At 41.7% G+C, this 16222-nt stretch overlaps 2 protein-coding genes across 3 annotated transcripts; both read right to left on the reverse strand.

Moving 5' to 3' along the window:
* Window positions 1–1021: 1021 nt before the first annotated feature.
* lats1 (large tumor suppressor kinase 1) lies at window positions 1022–10743 on the reverse strand. 2 transcript variants are annotated; one of them, XM_037086480.1, is made up of 8 exons: window positions 10557–10743; window positions 9492–9938; window positions 8853–8964; window positions 6691–8147; window positions 5518–6100; window positions 4384–4566; window positions 3650–3756; window positions 1022–3569 (listed from the first exon to the last, which is right to left on the reverse strand). In XM_037086480.1, exons 2-8 carry the CDS (start codon window positions 9837–9839, stop codon window positions 3057–3059), a joined length of 3303 nt encoding a protein of 1100 aa, XP_036942375.1. In that variant the 5' UTR covers window positions 9840–9938; window positions 10557–10743; the 3' UTR covers window positions 1022–3056. The 2 variants fall into 2 exon arrangements, with proteins under 2 accessions (XP_036942375.1, XP_036942376.1); XM_037086481.1 differs by having other exon boundaries at window positions 9492–9941.
* An 847-nt stretch (window positions 10744–11590) lies between these two features.
* nup43 (nucleoporin 43) lies at window positions 11591–16222 on the reverse strand. Its single transcript, XM_037086083.1, has 8 exons — window positions 15954–16222; window positions 15246–15368; window positions 14518–14595; window positions 13615–13777; window positions 13349–13484; window positions 13097–13248; window positions 12861–12977; window positions 11591–12064 (listed from the first exon to the last, which is right to left on the reverse strand). Exons 1-8 carry the CDS (start codon window positions 16071–16073, stop codon window positions 11835–11837), a joined length of 1119 nt encoding a protein of 372 aa, XP_036941978.1. The 5' UTR covers window positions 16074–16222; the 3' UTR covers window positions 11591–11834.

Consider the following 16222-nt stretch of genomic DNA (forward strand, 5'->3'; position numbering starts at 1 on the left):
TTCAATTTCCGTGTAACAACATGGCATTTCAGCATCTAAGATCATTCAATACTTAGGCTTGTAAAAATAGTGATAGATCAACAAACCGTTTGAGGGTTGATATGTTTGATGAGAAGTATTTCTTCAGCATTAAAGACAACACTGGTGACGTTTGTGATGGCTTTTCAAATAGTTATTATCCTGCACTGCAATAATTAAAAAAAACACCAGATTAAATTCAGTTGCCTGAGTAAACTTAGATGTTTTGACCCAGAAGAGCATCAGGGAGTTTCTTAAAGTTTAGTCTGCAGTGATGGAAGATAAGTACATTACTCACTTCCCCCATTTTCTGCTACTTTAATTTACTACATTTGGAGGCAAATATTGTACTTTTCACTCCACTACATCGATTCCACTCTAACTTTAGTAAGCAGTTACACCGCAGATTGTCTGCTGCGTCAGAGCCACAGCAGCACATTTTAAATTAGTTCATCTTATGGGCAGTCTGAAAATCAAAAACCACATTTTCTGCTTTTCTTTTTCATGACAGTAAACTTTTGAGTTTGGATTGTTTGTCAAAGAAAACAAGACATTGAAAGATGTCATCTCTGGCTTCACTAAACTGAGACAGTGATTTCTTTTGACATTTTAAAGACCTTGTTATCAATAAGGTTAAATGATGGCGACAATTATTGTAGGGCTGCAATGAACGGTTGTTTTCATTCACAGTTAATCTGTCAATTTGTCTTTTCAACTGATAAAAACGGTCGAAAATGGTGAAAAGGTTTTTCCTCAAAGCTCAAGATGATATCCTTTTGTTTTGACCACAGCCCAAAAATATTCAGTTTACTGTCATAGAGGAGAAAATAAACACAGTTAAGAGGCTGGAATCAGAAAGATTGACTTAAAAAAAATGACTGAAACAATTTACTAGATTATCCAAATATTAACTAATCGATTGATGGCTGTAGCCCTCATCCAAATCTCCAGTCCTGTCATCTGTTTCTACTTGATGATACTAATAATAATACAACACAGTTGGTGTGCATGTCCAACATGTTTTGTTCTTTACATTCTTTATTTATCACCCTCTTCCCCTGTACCCAACCTCACAGAGCAACGATGTACACAAAAATAAAATTCTCTCACAACGAAAACACAAAACCAGTGCAGAAGGCCAGTGGTCACCATTAAGTCCATAACTACATTCAGAGATCTTTTCCTAGACACAAAACAAAAAAGTACAGCGGGTTACAAAATCATTGTATGTGATGGAGAGCTGTTCTGCTCTCCAACCGTCAGTCCATCAATCCAGTTTATATTTTAAAAATCAATACGGAGGCACGTGATGGTCAGCTTTAGTGTTTCTCAAAGACAGGAGCAGAGACGACGTAGAGTACCATGATGCACTTCTGCTTTATAACTTCATGGTCCTGTGATCGTTATTTTCTAACAGTGGGTTGCTGGAAAAGAAAAAGTCAAAACCCACCTATTTAGTGCTTTGGTTGAGAGACGAGCATGAAGAATGAATTGTGATGAAAGAGGTTTAGTAAAACAAACGATGTGAATGCATTCAGAGTCCTGTGAGTTAGTGTTGAGACAGAAAATCACACAACATATCGACAGAAGGCAGCAGCAGTGGACACTGACGAGGGCCTGCCCTAAGAAAAAAAAAAGAAAATCAGCTGACTGGGAGGAGAAAAATATTTACATCAACTGTATACAACTTAATTTATAAATACATTTTAGGTATAAATTAGAAAAATAAAACAACAAAAAGCTACTGTAGTTCAATCAGCTACTGCTACTCTCATTTAAAATGCCAGTCTGATTATTAACCCTCTGTATATTTGGTGAAAAAAGATCAAGAAAAAGGCACAGCAATGAATAATTAGAGCAATTTATCCCTGCAAATTTCTACAAGTCACGACACTAAATCCCCATTGCAACAGACATGAAAATATAAATTAAGACGTTTTTTTTTTTTTTAACCATTAAAATGTAATTCCAACAACAAGTTCCCACACTCAAACAGCATCTACACTAGTATCACCAGTTATAGTTTCTTAAATAAATTAAGGCTTTAAGGGGGGGGGGGAATAAGTCTTCAAGGACAGCACCCTGATTTTTTTCTGCTTCCTCTGAACACATGCTACAGTGTACCTTTCATGCATTAAAGGAAATGTTAAAGGAAAGAACAATTTAGGGGGATTTTTCTTTCTTGCCAACAGACTGATGCCACTTCATGTCTGTACGGTAAACACAGAGGTGGAACACATCTGAGCTTAGCTTAACATAAAGACTGGGAATGGGGAAACAGGTAGCCTGTAAAAAAACAGATGTCTTCTATAAGAAATCTCTTCATGATTAAAAAGTGTGTAATAGTCAAAGTACAACCAGTTCACAGTGCTGTTAGGTTTTCAAATAAATGCTATTTGAAATCTGTAATCCTAAATTTTGCACTATCGCTGAAAAGGATTTTAAAAGGATCATTTCCTATCAACACCTGGTGATTTTCGCTGTTGTTTGTACCGAACGTTCATGTTCCCTTCTGTGTGGAGGATATGACTTGAGGGCCACTGCAGTGCTTCATTTATATTTCTATGTTGCATTCGGCCATATTGCAATATTTTGATGAATTATTCAGTTTAAGTACAGAGAGTCTTTCTTGTATCTTATCTTACTGTCTCTTCCTGGTTGCTGTTTGGACAAATTATCTTGTTGACCAGTGACTCTTGAAAAGGAATCATTTCCAGTGTTTTTGCTCGGCTAAGCTGCTGCTGGCTGTAGCTTTATATTTACCGTACAAACATAAGTACCGCTGACCTTCTAATCTTTACTTTGGCAAGAAAGGAAATCAGCGTGTTGTCCCATAATTTTTCCTTTAACTTGTAGTGTGACTGTTTGCTGTTGAGTATTCTGACTCCTACAAACATATGTTCCTATGTTCCAGGATTTAAATCCCCTTCTCACGCACACACACACACACACACACACACACACACACACACACACACACACACACACAAAAACACCCTCCATGAACTCGTTATGTACAAGCAGCTCAGTCCTCAGTCCTACACGTAGACCAGGTCTCTGCCCTGATTGGCTGAGCTGCTGGCTGCCTCCTGCGCCGGGCCTTCTGAGTCCGCCTCGTCCCCGTCATAACCCTCGTACTCGATAGGTTTGGGGCAGCTGTACGGGTGGCCGTTGTCGTCGAAGAAGCGGCGGAAGGTGAACTCGTAGAATGCGTGTTCCGGATGTTTGCCATTGCGGAACCAGCCGTTGAGGGTGTCGTTGAGGTTGTCCTCGCCGTCACTGTCGCTGCTCCACAGTTTATCTGGGTCCACAGGGTCGAAGTTGGAGGTGTCTGTGGAGTGGGCAATGGTTGGGATGTAGGGTGCCACCTGCTGCCGCAGGTCGCTTGAGAAGTCGATGGTCTTGAAGAAAGGATGAGCTTTGATTTCGTCGGCGCCATTATGGCCGAGCCGGTCCTCTGGGCCGCGGCACAACTTGACTATAAGATCTGACGCCTCTGGGCTGAGCTTGGCTGGCGGGGGAATGTGCAGCATGCTCTTCCAGTTTATCACCTAGTTTCAACAGCAGAGACAACATTAGAAACAATGCAGACTGTAGGTGCTAAACCTTTCACTGCAGGTGCTTCACATACCTTCAGCTGTGTCTCCAGGGGTGTGGTCGCTAAGAAGGGGGGCTGTCCGACTACCATCTCATACAAGATCACACCAACACTCCACCAATCACAGAGCTGGGTGTATCCTGGAGGAGATTAAAGCTGTCAGTCACTCTGCAACAACATCTAGAAAAGTTTCAAGGCAGGTTCACCCAAATTATCTGAAGCTTCTACTGTTTTTTAGGTAAAAACATCCAAATCAGCATTGAAAGATGGGAGTAGTGTCAGATGCACAGAAAAATAGGCAAAGACTGATAAAGAGAGCAAGAAGTGGAGCTATTCTGTTTATATCTAGTCTCAAACCTGAACACATAAAAAGCAGCAAGGGAACAATTTCTGTTCTGCATGCACAAATGCTCTGAGCTGTGATGAGCACCAGCTAAACCCTCCACGCTCTCCAAGTTTACCTTTGTAAGCATGGACAATGTTAGAATGTCGCTCCCCAGTCCCCATCTCTCATTAGACTCATAATTACAATAATATTCAAGCATATAATTAATAATGGTTGCCCCCTTTTCATCTCGTAGAGTTGTAACCATAACTACATTTATTGTACTTTTTTATTATAAAAAAATAAACAATGGGATTGAATTGGTACACCACATCTGCAGATACCTTAAGTTGAGGAATCGTAAACCGTCAGGAGAAAAAGGCTGCATAATTTACTAAATACAGTACAAAACAACTACTGTCCCACAGCAGGTCCACTGTACCTGTTCGCAGCAGCACTTCTGGTGCGATATAGTTGGGCGTCCCCACCAGTGAATGTGCCAAACAGCGCTGGTGCTGCCGGGCCTTTCTCCTCTCCAGAGGTTTCAGGCGGTCTGAGCAGCGGCAGTTGGCTGGATCTTCCCATTCCTTACTGAAGTCCATGCTGTCCTGCCTCACATGGTCACCTGGAAAGAGACCACACAACACAGCGCTCATTACTTTACTCAACAGATGTGGTTTTCTACCAGGTATATGGTTCTTCCATTTAGTGTTTTCATGACTTCCAAAGTATTCGCTGCATGTCACATCTCACTGTGTCTCATGAAGGGTTCCAGGAATGTGGATTTTTGAAGCCAAGAGGTATTAATTGGACTGAAACTGCCAGAAGTCATCTCATTATTTCCATACAACAGGTTCAGCAGCAGAGAAATGTGTTCCTGGCAGTTTAAAAGAGCTCCGAATTACATCACACATTGATGTTTATTTTTTGCTTGCCGATTTAAGACAAAAAACAAGCTGACTGGGTCAAATTACTTGTAAAATACTTGATCAATCTTTCAAAAGTGGACCTAGTGACCTGCATACCAGCTGCCTTTGTCACATCAGTACACACCTTACAACTGACACTTCAACACTTTTAATACCTCACTCATTACTGGCATTGTTCCCTCCACGTTCAAAACAGCGACAACATGTCTGTTGTAAGGAGAACCAGAGTGCTGAAAAGAATTGTCAACTGACAGAAAATGTACTGGCAAGCTGATTCCAGCCTCTTAAATGTGAGAAGTTGTTGGTCTTCCTAGTTTCTTATAACAGGACCTTGAATATTTTTTGGGGACAAATAGTAATCGGAAGTCAACTTGAGCTCTGATGTGCATTTTCTGTATATACCGAATGAATGAAGACATCAACTGTCATATTAATTTTTTTTTCAACCTAATAAAAATGTGGAAATTTACTTTAAGATGAATTTTCCACATAATCCATCACACCACAGGCAATTTGATTTTGCTCCTTTTCCCAGCAAAAAAATTCTAAAACAAGATCTTATTTGAGAAGGTATGGTTTGTATTTTAAAGATGAGGATAATTCAACATTTTAGATGAACTGCTAGTTATTAAAAAAGTGAGACTTACCACTCTGGTAATACTTGGAGTCGTGTGTCCAGCGGAAGCCGGTGCAAAGGCCGAAGTCGGTCAGCTTTATGTGTCCATCTCGGTCTATGAGGATGTTATCAGGCTTGATGTCTCGGTGAATGAAGCCCATCTTGTGGACACTCTCCACAGCGCAGGTGAGCTCTGCGATGTAGAACTGAGCCAGCTCTTCTTTAAAGATGCCGAGTCGGATGAGAAGGCTCATCATGTCCCCTCCAGGTATGTACTCCATGACAAAGTACAGGTTGTCCTTATCTTGGAAAGAGTAGTACAGACGCACCACCCACTCGTTGTCAGCCTCAGCCAGGATGTCCCTCTCTGCCTTGACGTGGGCCACCTGGTTTCTCAGCAGCACATCCTTCTTCCGGAGCGTTTTCATGGCGTACAGCGCTCCTGTGTCCTCTTTTCTAGCCAAGCACACCTCACCAAATGCTCCGATGCCAAGGGTCTTGATTCGTTTGAACATAGATTTATCCATCTTGGCCCGCTTTAGCCGTATGTAGTTGGACTCTTTCTGGCAGAGCATCATCCGCATCTGCTCCTGAGCTTCTGAAGACAAACCCACCTGAGCACAGGACAGAGTGAAAATGTATTTAAAAAGCCACATGACCTCTAAATGGTTCAATAAAAACACACAAGTAGTCCTGGTTGGGTAGACTGTATACACTTAAGAAAAGCACTACAAAATGCATCAGAAATGAACTATGACACATTTTTCTTGTGTGTTAAACATTGCTGTAGTCCAAAACAAAAATGCTCGAGCAGTGACTTGATCAGTGAGATGGAGGTCATCGAGTCGCATGCATTTCCTCCTGCCACAACATGCTGCATGTAGTACATTTAAAATACAGACGACCAAACTCTCATCACAATCTTACTTGAATAACCGATGTCTGAGGACTATTCTGTCGCACAAGACAGCAGAGACACCTTTACCTTTTTTAGATCAGCTGTTAGTGACAGCAAGGGGAGAAAGGAAGAGAAAGAACAGCTAAGAAAATATCAAACAGCATGAAAAAGACAAATCACAGAGAGATACAGTTATCACAAGATAGTAAGAAAAAAGTTTGAAAAGAGTGACAGGTTTACTTTTAAAGAGCAAAAGTTAAAAATACAATCAGAAAATTACATGACTATGGTGACTGATGTTCTCACCCTATTCATTTCACTTTCCAGCTGCTTTCTCCGACGAATCCTCTGCTGATGGTTCTTTAGGATATTCTCCACATGTTGCTCCATGAAGAACTTGAAGGCCTGCGGGGAGTACAGCGCAACTCTCCCACACTCCCCTCTCCGCTCTTCATCCCTCTTGTTGCGGCGGACAGGAACGGGCGATGTTGTGATTTGCTTCTTCTCCTTCTCTGTCGCTGTGGTGCTTTCAGGGGTTTCTGTTGGCTTGTCTCGGGAGCCGTCACCGCTGCTGCTCTCCTCTTCAGCGGGCTCCTCTCTACCTGTGCCAAGCTTATTGACCCCTGGGTCGTAGGCAGGGGGGGAGGGTGCAGCCTGCTGCTGGAGGAGATGTTTAGGATAGGGTGGAGGGGGGCCCTGGTAGCTGGGGACTTCTGCGACAACAGGGATCTGAGGTACAGGGGCTGGGGGCTCTTGGTAAGTAGGTGCAGCTGGAGGGGGTGGAGCCTGCTGCATCCACGGAGGGTGTGTGGGAGCGACAGCGGTGTGTAACTCAGGTTTCTGGACACGCATGCTTTTGACTGGCTGCAGGATAGGGGCCTGGGTGATGGCAGTGACCGTGGTGGCAGAGGGCTGGGAACTGGCAGGGTGGGCCTGTCTGCCATTCAGCTGGTGGTTGTTGAAGGAGTTAGAGCGAACTGGCATGTTGTGCTGCCATGATGGGGACAGATCCTGATTGCTGCTGTTGCCAGAGGAAGACTGGGGCTGGTTGGGAGCCAGAGGAGCCTGAGGCCAGGACTGAGAAGGACCTATGTTGTACATGTCAAGGTTGTGACTATTCCGGTTGGGGACCATCATGGACTGAGGGATGTTTCCACCGTTGATGTAAGAGGGAGATGACGCAGGTCCTCCTGCCTGCATCTGGTCAGTGGGACTGTGGCGGCTGCTCTGATTGACTGGGTATGGGGGAGGAGGCTGTCTGCTGCCTCCGGTCATGTAGTCTGTCTGTGGGGAGCCACTCTGTGACCAGCTAGAGGGGAAGGTGAACTTATTCCCCCCGGAGGCTTGCATTATGATGGGCTGATGGCCCATAGGCACTGGGCTGATCCCACGCTGATTCTGAGGTGCTGCAGCTTGGTAGCCATCAGGCCAGGCCCCCTGGGGTACAGGAGAGATGCGGGGCACAAGGTAGTCCATGTTGCCAGAGTAGCGCTTGGTTGATGGGTTGCTATCCCAGGATGGTGCAGGAGGCATGGCACCGCGGCTTGGTGGAGGTGTGACACTGCGCACCTGAGGCGGCAGTGGAGGATTGACTCTCTGGCTGTTGGCAGGGTGACCCTGTGGGAAGGCGGGAGGTGGTCCAGGGCTGTCTGAGCGGTACATCATTCCATCCACCATGAGAGGAACATGTCGAGGAGCCAAAGACTCCTTCGAGCCTTTCCAGCTCGGCCTCCTCAGCACAGCCTGCTGGATATGTGGAGCTCCTGCAGACACAAAAAAAGCAAAATCACAATCAAAGTGATTAAGGAAAATAAAGTCTAACTTGTAGCACTATGTACTTGTGTCAAAATAATTAAAACCAAAGTCTGTTTTAAACTGAAACTAAAATAAAAGGTCTTACTATGTTTTTTTTTTTTTGCAGCCAACAGTTGTTGCACTGTGTAAAATATGTTAAATTCACACACAGACATGCACATGTAAGTATGGTATGCTCTCTCCTCAGAGCCATGTTTCCAAGACTCAGTTAATTACTCGGTATGTACAATGTTTTTAAATGCAAAAGAATGGAAGCTAAAATTATGAAGCCTTAAGTATAATGTAGCTTGTTGTAAAATACACCCATGATCAGCATTTCCTCACACTGTATTTTTTTTTAATGAAAAGGTCCAGACCAGTTGTCAAAAATCACTAAACACCTGTTGAAACCAAAAAAGTTTCCAACATATTGTCATGACTTTCCTTGAATTTGCCATATTGAGAGCTCATGAAATGAAAACCAAAAACCTAATTTCCAGTCAACTTGTTCCATCACATGATGCAGTGACTCACTCTCTTTTGGTCGGCGTGTATTGTCATTTCTTCAAGCTAATGTCCCAAATCTTGGAAACATTATCAAGGCTGAATGAACACACCTCAATGGAAAATAAAAGAGGAAACCCAGCATTTAGTCCCAGTGGACAGTAACATACCTTGGGCTTTCAGACCTGTAGCGTTGGGATTGGAAGCAGCCATCTGTTCCCTCATCGAGTCCTGGTAGCTCACCTTACCCATGTAATCTGCCCCCACACTGCGAATATTGCTCTGTTCACAAGGCAAAAAAGAGAAAAAAATGAAATGTGGAGTTTGGTTTCTTGTGCAAATGAGCTGTAAAACACATTTGTTATAGCATTTTTACAGTGTTCAAAAGTCAATTAAATCAACAAAAAAGACGCAAGGTGTTGCTTACAAAAAATACAATCATGACAATAGCTGCAAAATAATATGATGCAAATCAGCAAGTAAGCTGTTCCCAACAGCTTGAACTTGTTTCGACTGAAAATTACTGCAATGCACACTGTGCAACTTCATACCTGGATTGCATTCACAAGTTCAAAACAAGTGGCCACCGCCAACTCAGAAACTGCTTTTGTAATGACACCTGTACAAGCCCATCGTCATTCCACTTTGCATACTTTTCATTTTTCAAATAATTCTCCAGTACACAAAGTACACAGAGTGATTATTCTCAATAACAGAGTTACATTTAGAATTAAATCCCTCCACAATTGTTCCCAACAACTAGTTTCGGTAGAAAACAAAACAAACAAACAAACAAAAAACCCACTCACCTCCTCAAAGCCAACAAATGGTGGTTCCTGCGACATGTGTTTGTTCACATCAGGGCCTGAAGTGTTGGGCTCATTGGCAAAAGGCATCAGGGATTTGCGGATCTCCTGTAAAGCCTTATGGTACGGGTTTTTTGGGTTGCTGCAGCGCCCCTGTTGCCTTGGGTCCTCAGGAAGCATTTTCCCAGCTCCACCTATTTCCACTTTAGGTGGGTCAGAGGGTTTGGACAAGTTACGCAGGCTGTTCCGTATTTCCTGCAGCATCTGTTGGCTGTTGCCACTGTAGTTACTGGTGGGAAATGTTTTGGGTCTCATCTGCCTGTATCCTTCGGGTTTCTCCCCTCTCTTCATGTAAGAGCATGTATGATGACGATGAAGGGGATGAAGAAGATGTCACTCAGTCCAGGGTTGCAGAAAAGGATGGCAGTGGTCTGACCTCACATCTGCGTTCTGCTTACAGAAATAAAAATAAATAAATAAAAAAGTGAGATGTGAGATGCGCATACATCCAGAGTACATATTTCATAAGTGAACTGGTTCAGACAAATGAGATGTTGAACGGGCTAATAGCACATATGAAGAGCTAGACATTAGAAATATGATCATTATCAATCAGCCTGACACCTTGAGTAAATATGATACTTCAGCCCCAGAAAAGTTGTATTTTAATGCTTTGCCATTTCACATTAAGCTAAACTTGTTGCTCAAAGTTAAGTATTCCCTAACAAAACAAGAGCCCGTCCCTTTGCTAGAGTCGCTAGGAACACGGGGCTAGCAGAGCGCTAGCCACATTAACGCTAATTGTGCTGCGTTAAGTGCGCTAAAATTAAATTGTTTGACGCATTCGTCCAAATTTCTCCGAGATATGGCGACTCATGAGCTGCAAACTGAAGTATCCGCGACCTCACTTTGCAATAAGTCGAAAGCGCAGCAGTTGCTCCGCGGCCTGTGCGTTAAAGGCATCCATTTGCTGCTAGGCTAATTCAACAACAGGTTGGGAATTAGCTGCTAGCTCGGGAACACAACTGGCAACAGTTGGTTAGCTGTTAGCCGTGTCTGACAACTTACCACAGTCTGTATCTGCCGCCTTCCTCGACACTTTTCCTATTCTGACAACAAACGATATTTCCTTGACCTTACTGGGCGTCAAGGGCGAGAGTTTAACTTAAAATGTCCTTGTTGTGCCGAGCTGGCTTGTTCCTTGTCGTGTTGAATTCCTGGGATGTCTGAATGACAAGTACAACAGCAACAAGCTAGACACGGAAGAGCGACACACATCCGGTTCTTCTAAGTTTCAAAATAAAATATCTAATAAAAGGGGCTCCGGATGTGAGTTTTAATGATTCAAACAACCAAAAACCACACATACAAACAAACCAGTTCTAAAAATAAAATAGCAATAAGAACCATCAACCAAAAAAAAAAAATTCACCCTAATAAATGGGCACAAAATAGCATAGTACATATCTACAATAATGCAACTGTATAACACATGGTAGTTAGCTGACATGCTAATAAGTCAGTTAAAAACACATATGCGTAGAAGGAACAGGTGGGCTGAGTTAAAACGATTTCCTCAGAAAGTGTGTCATGTCATGTCATTGTCCAAACCGCTTATCCGGGGTTGCGGGGTGTTGCTGCTGGAGCCAATCCCAGCCTTGTCTCAGGGCGAGGGCAGGGTACTCCCTGGATAAGTCGCCAGCTCATCGCAGGGCCCTCACTGATGAGCAATGTGGGGTTCAGTACTCAGAAAGTGTACTTTTGTTAAATTTATTTATTTATTTATTTTTAAAAAAAGGGACATCTTGGTAACACTGAGGGCCAATACTGCACACAGAAAATGTCTTTAAGTGTGTGTATTATTAAAGAACATCTTACAATTCCTTTTTTATACGTTCCCCCCATCATCTATTCACCTCTTGCTCCTGAACACGTAACAAGTATTTCATTTTTACTTTTAATCATTTTAGTCATTTGAACTTAACATGATTCAACAGTATTCAACAGAAAAACAGGTCAATAGTGATTGCAGCTACAGTATTCATGATGCACCTTGGATTTCTATCTTCGATTTTAACAAAAAAGTCAACAGACGCATGAAACATTTGTATAAAGCCTTTTCATTAATTTATTTATTTCAACAGTTTTCAATGTCATCCATACATAAGTACAGCTGATTTGAAATACTCAGAATGATGCTTGGAATGATGATCTAAAAAAACACCAAATACACACAAAAAAACCTTTTGAACACAGTATTTTGGGCACACTGTATGTTCGAAAGAGACAATAAAACATGTCCTGACTGGAAATAAACAGATCCTGTCCTGTACACTAACAACTCTTTTAAACCGGGACCTGTCTGTTGACAAAAATAGCCTCTCCGTCAGTCCCACAGACAAGACATTGTCCGAGTACATCCAAACTGTTGACGGACAGCGTCTGGCTGGGCAGCATGTGAGTCGTCTCCAGACGGCCTTTACTGGAGTCTCCGCTGAGCCAGGCGTTGATCAGGGACTGGTTCCCTCCAGCGGGGGCCATCGCACTGCGAGATATCATGCTGTTGTTCCTGCCACCTGCAAAACAATTAATAAACTATCTCTTAATATCTTAGGGAACTATTATGATTACTTGACTGTTTTTATGTTTGTGTATCGTTTCCTTGGCATGTTGATATACCAGCTTTTTAGATCTTGGCAGACTGTATCACACTAGCTGACTCAGTGTTTTTATAACTAATACATGTGACTAATACATATATACTCTATGATTAATACAGAAGCTGCTGTTCATATCATATGATTGTGCTGCTGTGCCTAAATCAACTCTTGATGCAGCAATTTGCTGATAAAATCTGGTGACTGTTTTGGTAGGTCAGAAGTGACTAATGACAGCCTGATGTAGAAAAACTCAAGCACAACTCAATTCTATAATTACTTAAATCTTTGAAACAGACAAAACCAACCAAAAAAAAGTTAAGTTTGTCAAAACTTGATTTTGAAAGAAAGTCAGAAACTGTTTCTGGAGGTGAACGAAGTGCGCAAAAGCAGGCTGTTTTTACACCTTCTCCCATCAGCCTTCACTTTAAACTCTTGTGAGGGAATCAGCCTACTTAATTTACATAATAACACACCTGCATTTAAAAAAAAAAAACCTACAATACTTACATTGCAAAGCTGGTGAACATGGAAGGTGCATGATTGTGAAATCCGGCCTGATGTCTTGTCATGGTAGAAATGGCTTTTACATTACATCCTGTTTTGTAGTAAATTGCTGTTTCTTAGTAGCACCTTGCAGTCTTTTCTTTGGAAAACAAAATGTAATATCTCTCTACTGGCTCAACTGAAATACAGACAGAGACATTTGACTTGCCTTGTAAGAAGGAGGGCATGTCTGAAGGTGAGGAAGTCTCCCAGTGCAGCAGTGAACCGTCCTCTGAGCATGTGAACAGATGATCTGGGTTGGATGGGTGGAAGTGGACTTCCCACACTGTGCAGCAAACCAGAAAAAAACATTTATACGTTACTGATAAAACAAAGCAAAGGTCCCTGCAAAGAGAAAACATCTGCCATTGCAAAATCAAATCATCTGCTAAAATAAAGTCTTACTTTCAGCAGAGTGTGCCTCCATGAGTGAGAAGGGTGTGTTGCCTTGTCTCACGTCCCAGACACAGAGCATGCCATCCTGCCCTCCTGTGGCCACAATGTGCTGCTGGTTCGGATGTCTGTCCACACAGTGCAGAGGGACTCTATCGCCTGACCTGAAATGAAAATGCTGAATTTGAATTTCATATAATAAAATTCAAGTACGAAATGCAGCAAGGAAGGAGCAGAACAGACAAACGTTATTGTTGATCTTACAGAGAGAGAATCTGGGATGGCGAGTTGCTCTGTTGTCTGATGTCAAACAGCTTGAGTTGGCCGATAGAGTTCACCGTCAAAATCTCCGATGTCCTCAGGTAAGTCACAGCATGGATCGTGCTGCTGTCCGCATTCTCTGGCAGTGGTAAAAAAAAACATGCTTGTTACATTATACTAAGATGCCATTCTTTGCTGACAAATGTGCTCCAGTGCGTTTTTTAATGTGACATGATGGTGTAGTTACAGGAGCTGTAGCTCAATCCCACCTATAACCCGAGCCACTCCCTCCTGGTCGGCTCTGAAGACGATGATCCTGCCGTCTTCACCGACAGTGACAATCTCAGGACTGCTGCATACAACACCAGTACAGGGAGCATTGTCACAAGGGTAACGATGTGCTCTTGCCCAGCTCTGAGAAACTGATATCGTCTGCATTCAAGGAAGAGAATATGAAGGAATATATTGATCATACAACAAGTATGTTATATGTCCAGTTAAACTGTTTGTGCAGCATTCACTTCCTTGTACTGCACTCCTAGTCTGTGCTTAATATGACTTATAAATTATATCATACTGTTTTAGTGCTAAGATCAATGTTAAGAGCCAAGCCAAATGTGACTTTTAAAATAAACCACCCCTAATATCATTAGTATTACTGTTTTTGGCCTGTCATGATGTTACTTTGTCAACTTATTGTGCATATCTTATTGACTTAAGATGTACATACATGTCTTCGATAATTTCTGCCGACCTCAATGTTGCCCATTGTGTTTACATGCGTGGCTGATCACATAAGAATCTAAGAGAACATTTTGGCCAACATAATGCCAGAATAACTAGCAGGGTTTTCCCTACTATTATCAGACTCATGTGTCATTTCACATATTTCAATCCTGATCTGCTCTGAACATTTCAAAGAATTCAAATTCATTGCTCTTTCAAAGAGTGTAATTACATTACCGTGTTATCATATTATCATTAGATCAGTGGCATGAAATGGTCTTAAAATGAATGGGACAACATATCATGACAGGCCAAACAGTGTTTATATTTCCATCATGTTCTCATTTGTGAGAGGCTGTAACCTGTCCCATTGTTAAAGGCTCATTACAGATGACCTCTTTGTGCACATGAAAACTGTGTATGTGGAAGACTGGGCTTATGTGTACCTGACTGTTTTGGTGGTGGCGGAAGATGGTGACAGCTCCAGTTGATGACGCTGTGACAATTCTTTCTTGGTCCAAAAACTGATAGAACAAACAAACAAAACATTTTTGGGACAAAGGTGAAATCAGCCCTGGAACTATACTTTAGGCACACAAACTTGTATTACAAAGAAAATTGAAGTTTGGCATCATTTCCTGCCTCAAATTAACAAAGATATCAAATTAATAGTAGAGTGTAATGCATAGTCCATGTTTATGATGTCTATCGCGCTTTGTTAAAGATCCTATTTGTCCTTGTATTGTAAAGTATTGTGCATTTAAGTCGCACTCAGCAATAAATCCTTTACAGCGACACATTCCCTTTTTAATATTTTTTTTTAAACCACACAAAGTCTAACTTTATTGAATTAGGGATGCACCAATTCAATCAGCCAATACAAGTTTAGGATGATTGGGTTTCAGACAGACGTGGCCAAATCTTATCAAATACAAATTCTTTTTAAATGTCATGAAATTCAGTGTCTCCATTAGTTAACTTCATTCAATTTTTTGTGCCACAACAATCCCTGGCCACATGATCCCTTAACTAAAAAACAAAAAAACAAAAAAACAAAAAAAACAGGATCTAGGAGTACACATTTAAGATATTGGAGAAGAAAGGAGAAGGAACAATTGTACAGATTAAACTATTGTAGAGGAAACTTTAATTTGGATTCCTATGAGTGTCTTACTTGAAGGTCCAGAACATCTCCATCATGTTTGTGTTCACACAGCAGCTGTGGGTCTCCTTCAAATCCATCATCCATGCCAGTGGTTCCATTATTCCCAATGGACCAAAATGAAATCTTGTTGTCCTGTAATAGAAAAAAATATTGGTGTTGTTAAGTGTAAAAGTGGCAAGCCCCCCATATAAGAAAATTGCATAAAATTAAGAGCTTTTTCTATTTAGTTTGACAGTCACTATTATCATACATACTCTCTATGCCGAAATGACACCTTTGATACATGCCTTCAGTCGTGTTTTGACAGTTACAACATATGAGTCAGCCAATCACAATAATCGCATACAATTAGGTGTTTTTTCTTTGAAGTTTGGCAGTCGCATTTACCTCAAATACTTAATACCGGAATTACATCTCACGATGCATAAGATCTCTCCAGTTATATTTTGACAGTTACAATCGGTGCAGCACCGCCATTTACCAACATCGCAGTAAATTAAGAGAGCTTTCTATGGAGTTTGGCAGTTACATTTAGCATAAATATAATCACACCGAAATGTCAATTTAGGATTCACAACATGTCTCAAATCGTGTTTTGACTGTTTCAACACGTGTGAGTCGGCAATTAGAAAAATAGCATCCAATTCTGATATTTCTCTATGAAGTTTGCAAGTCACAACTATCATAAACATTAACAGTGAATGACAACTTGCCAACCTCGTTATCCCACGAGCCCGTCGCAAAGATGTCTGGTTGCTGCAAAGACGAATGTGAAACTGGTCTCCATCTGGTTTTACTGATTTTCTGCGACACGTACTTAGCATTTACACTCTCCATTGACTCAAAAACACTCTCAACTCAGTATGATAAATGATAAAAAAGGACTGTTGGTGTTAGCTTAGCATTCATGAGCAACATCAGAATGTACGCGCCTGCTGCTTTGTACGTAGCTACGGTGGCCTTGTAAGGTCAAACTACCAAATCGG

Source organism: Acanthopagrus latus, chromosome 22, assembly GCF_904848185.1.
Source record: "Acanthopagrus latus isolate v.2019 chromosome 22, fAcaLat1.1, whole genome shotgun sequence".
Taxonomy (NCBI): Eukaryota; Metazoa; Chordata; class Actinopteri; order Spariformes; family Sparidae; genus Acanthopagrus; species Acanthopagrus latus.

Excerpts from the sequence above, each read along its gene's own strand:
- nup43 (XM_037086083.1), bottom strand. The coding sequence starts at position 16,073 with ATGGAGAGTGTAAATGCTAAGTACGTGTCGCAGAAAATCAGTAAAACC. Across the intron at positions 13,485-13,614 it reads GGGAGTGGCTCGGGTTATAG|AGAATGCGGACAGCAGCACG; the intron begins GTGGGATTGAGC and ends TACCACTGCCAG. Across the intron at positions 12,978-13,096 it reads GGAGGCACACTCTGCTGAAA|TGTGGGAAGTCCACTTCCAC; the intron begins GTAAGACTTTAT and ends TTTGCTGCACAG.
- lats1 (XM_037086480.1), bottom strand. The coding sequence starts at position 9,839 with ATGAAGAGAGGGGAGAAACCCGAAGGATACAGGCAGATGAGACCCAAA. Across the intron at positions 8,148-8,852 it reads TACAGGTCTGAAAGCCCAAG|GAGCTCCACATATCCAGCAG; the intron begins GTATGTTACTGT and ends TTGTGTCTGCAG. Across the intron at positions 4,567-5,517 it reads CTCCAAGTATTACCAGAGTG|GTGACCATGTGAGGCAGGAC; the intron begins GTAAGTCTCACT and ends GTCTCTTTCCAG.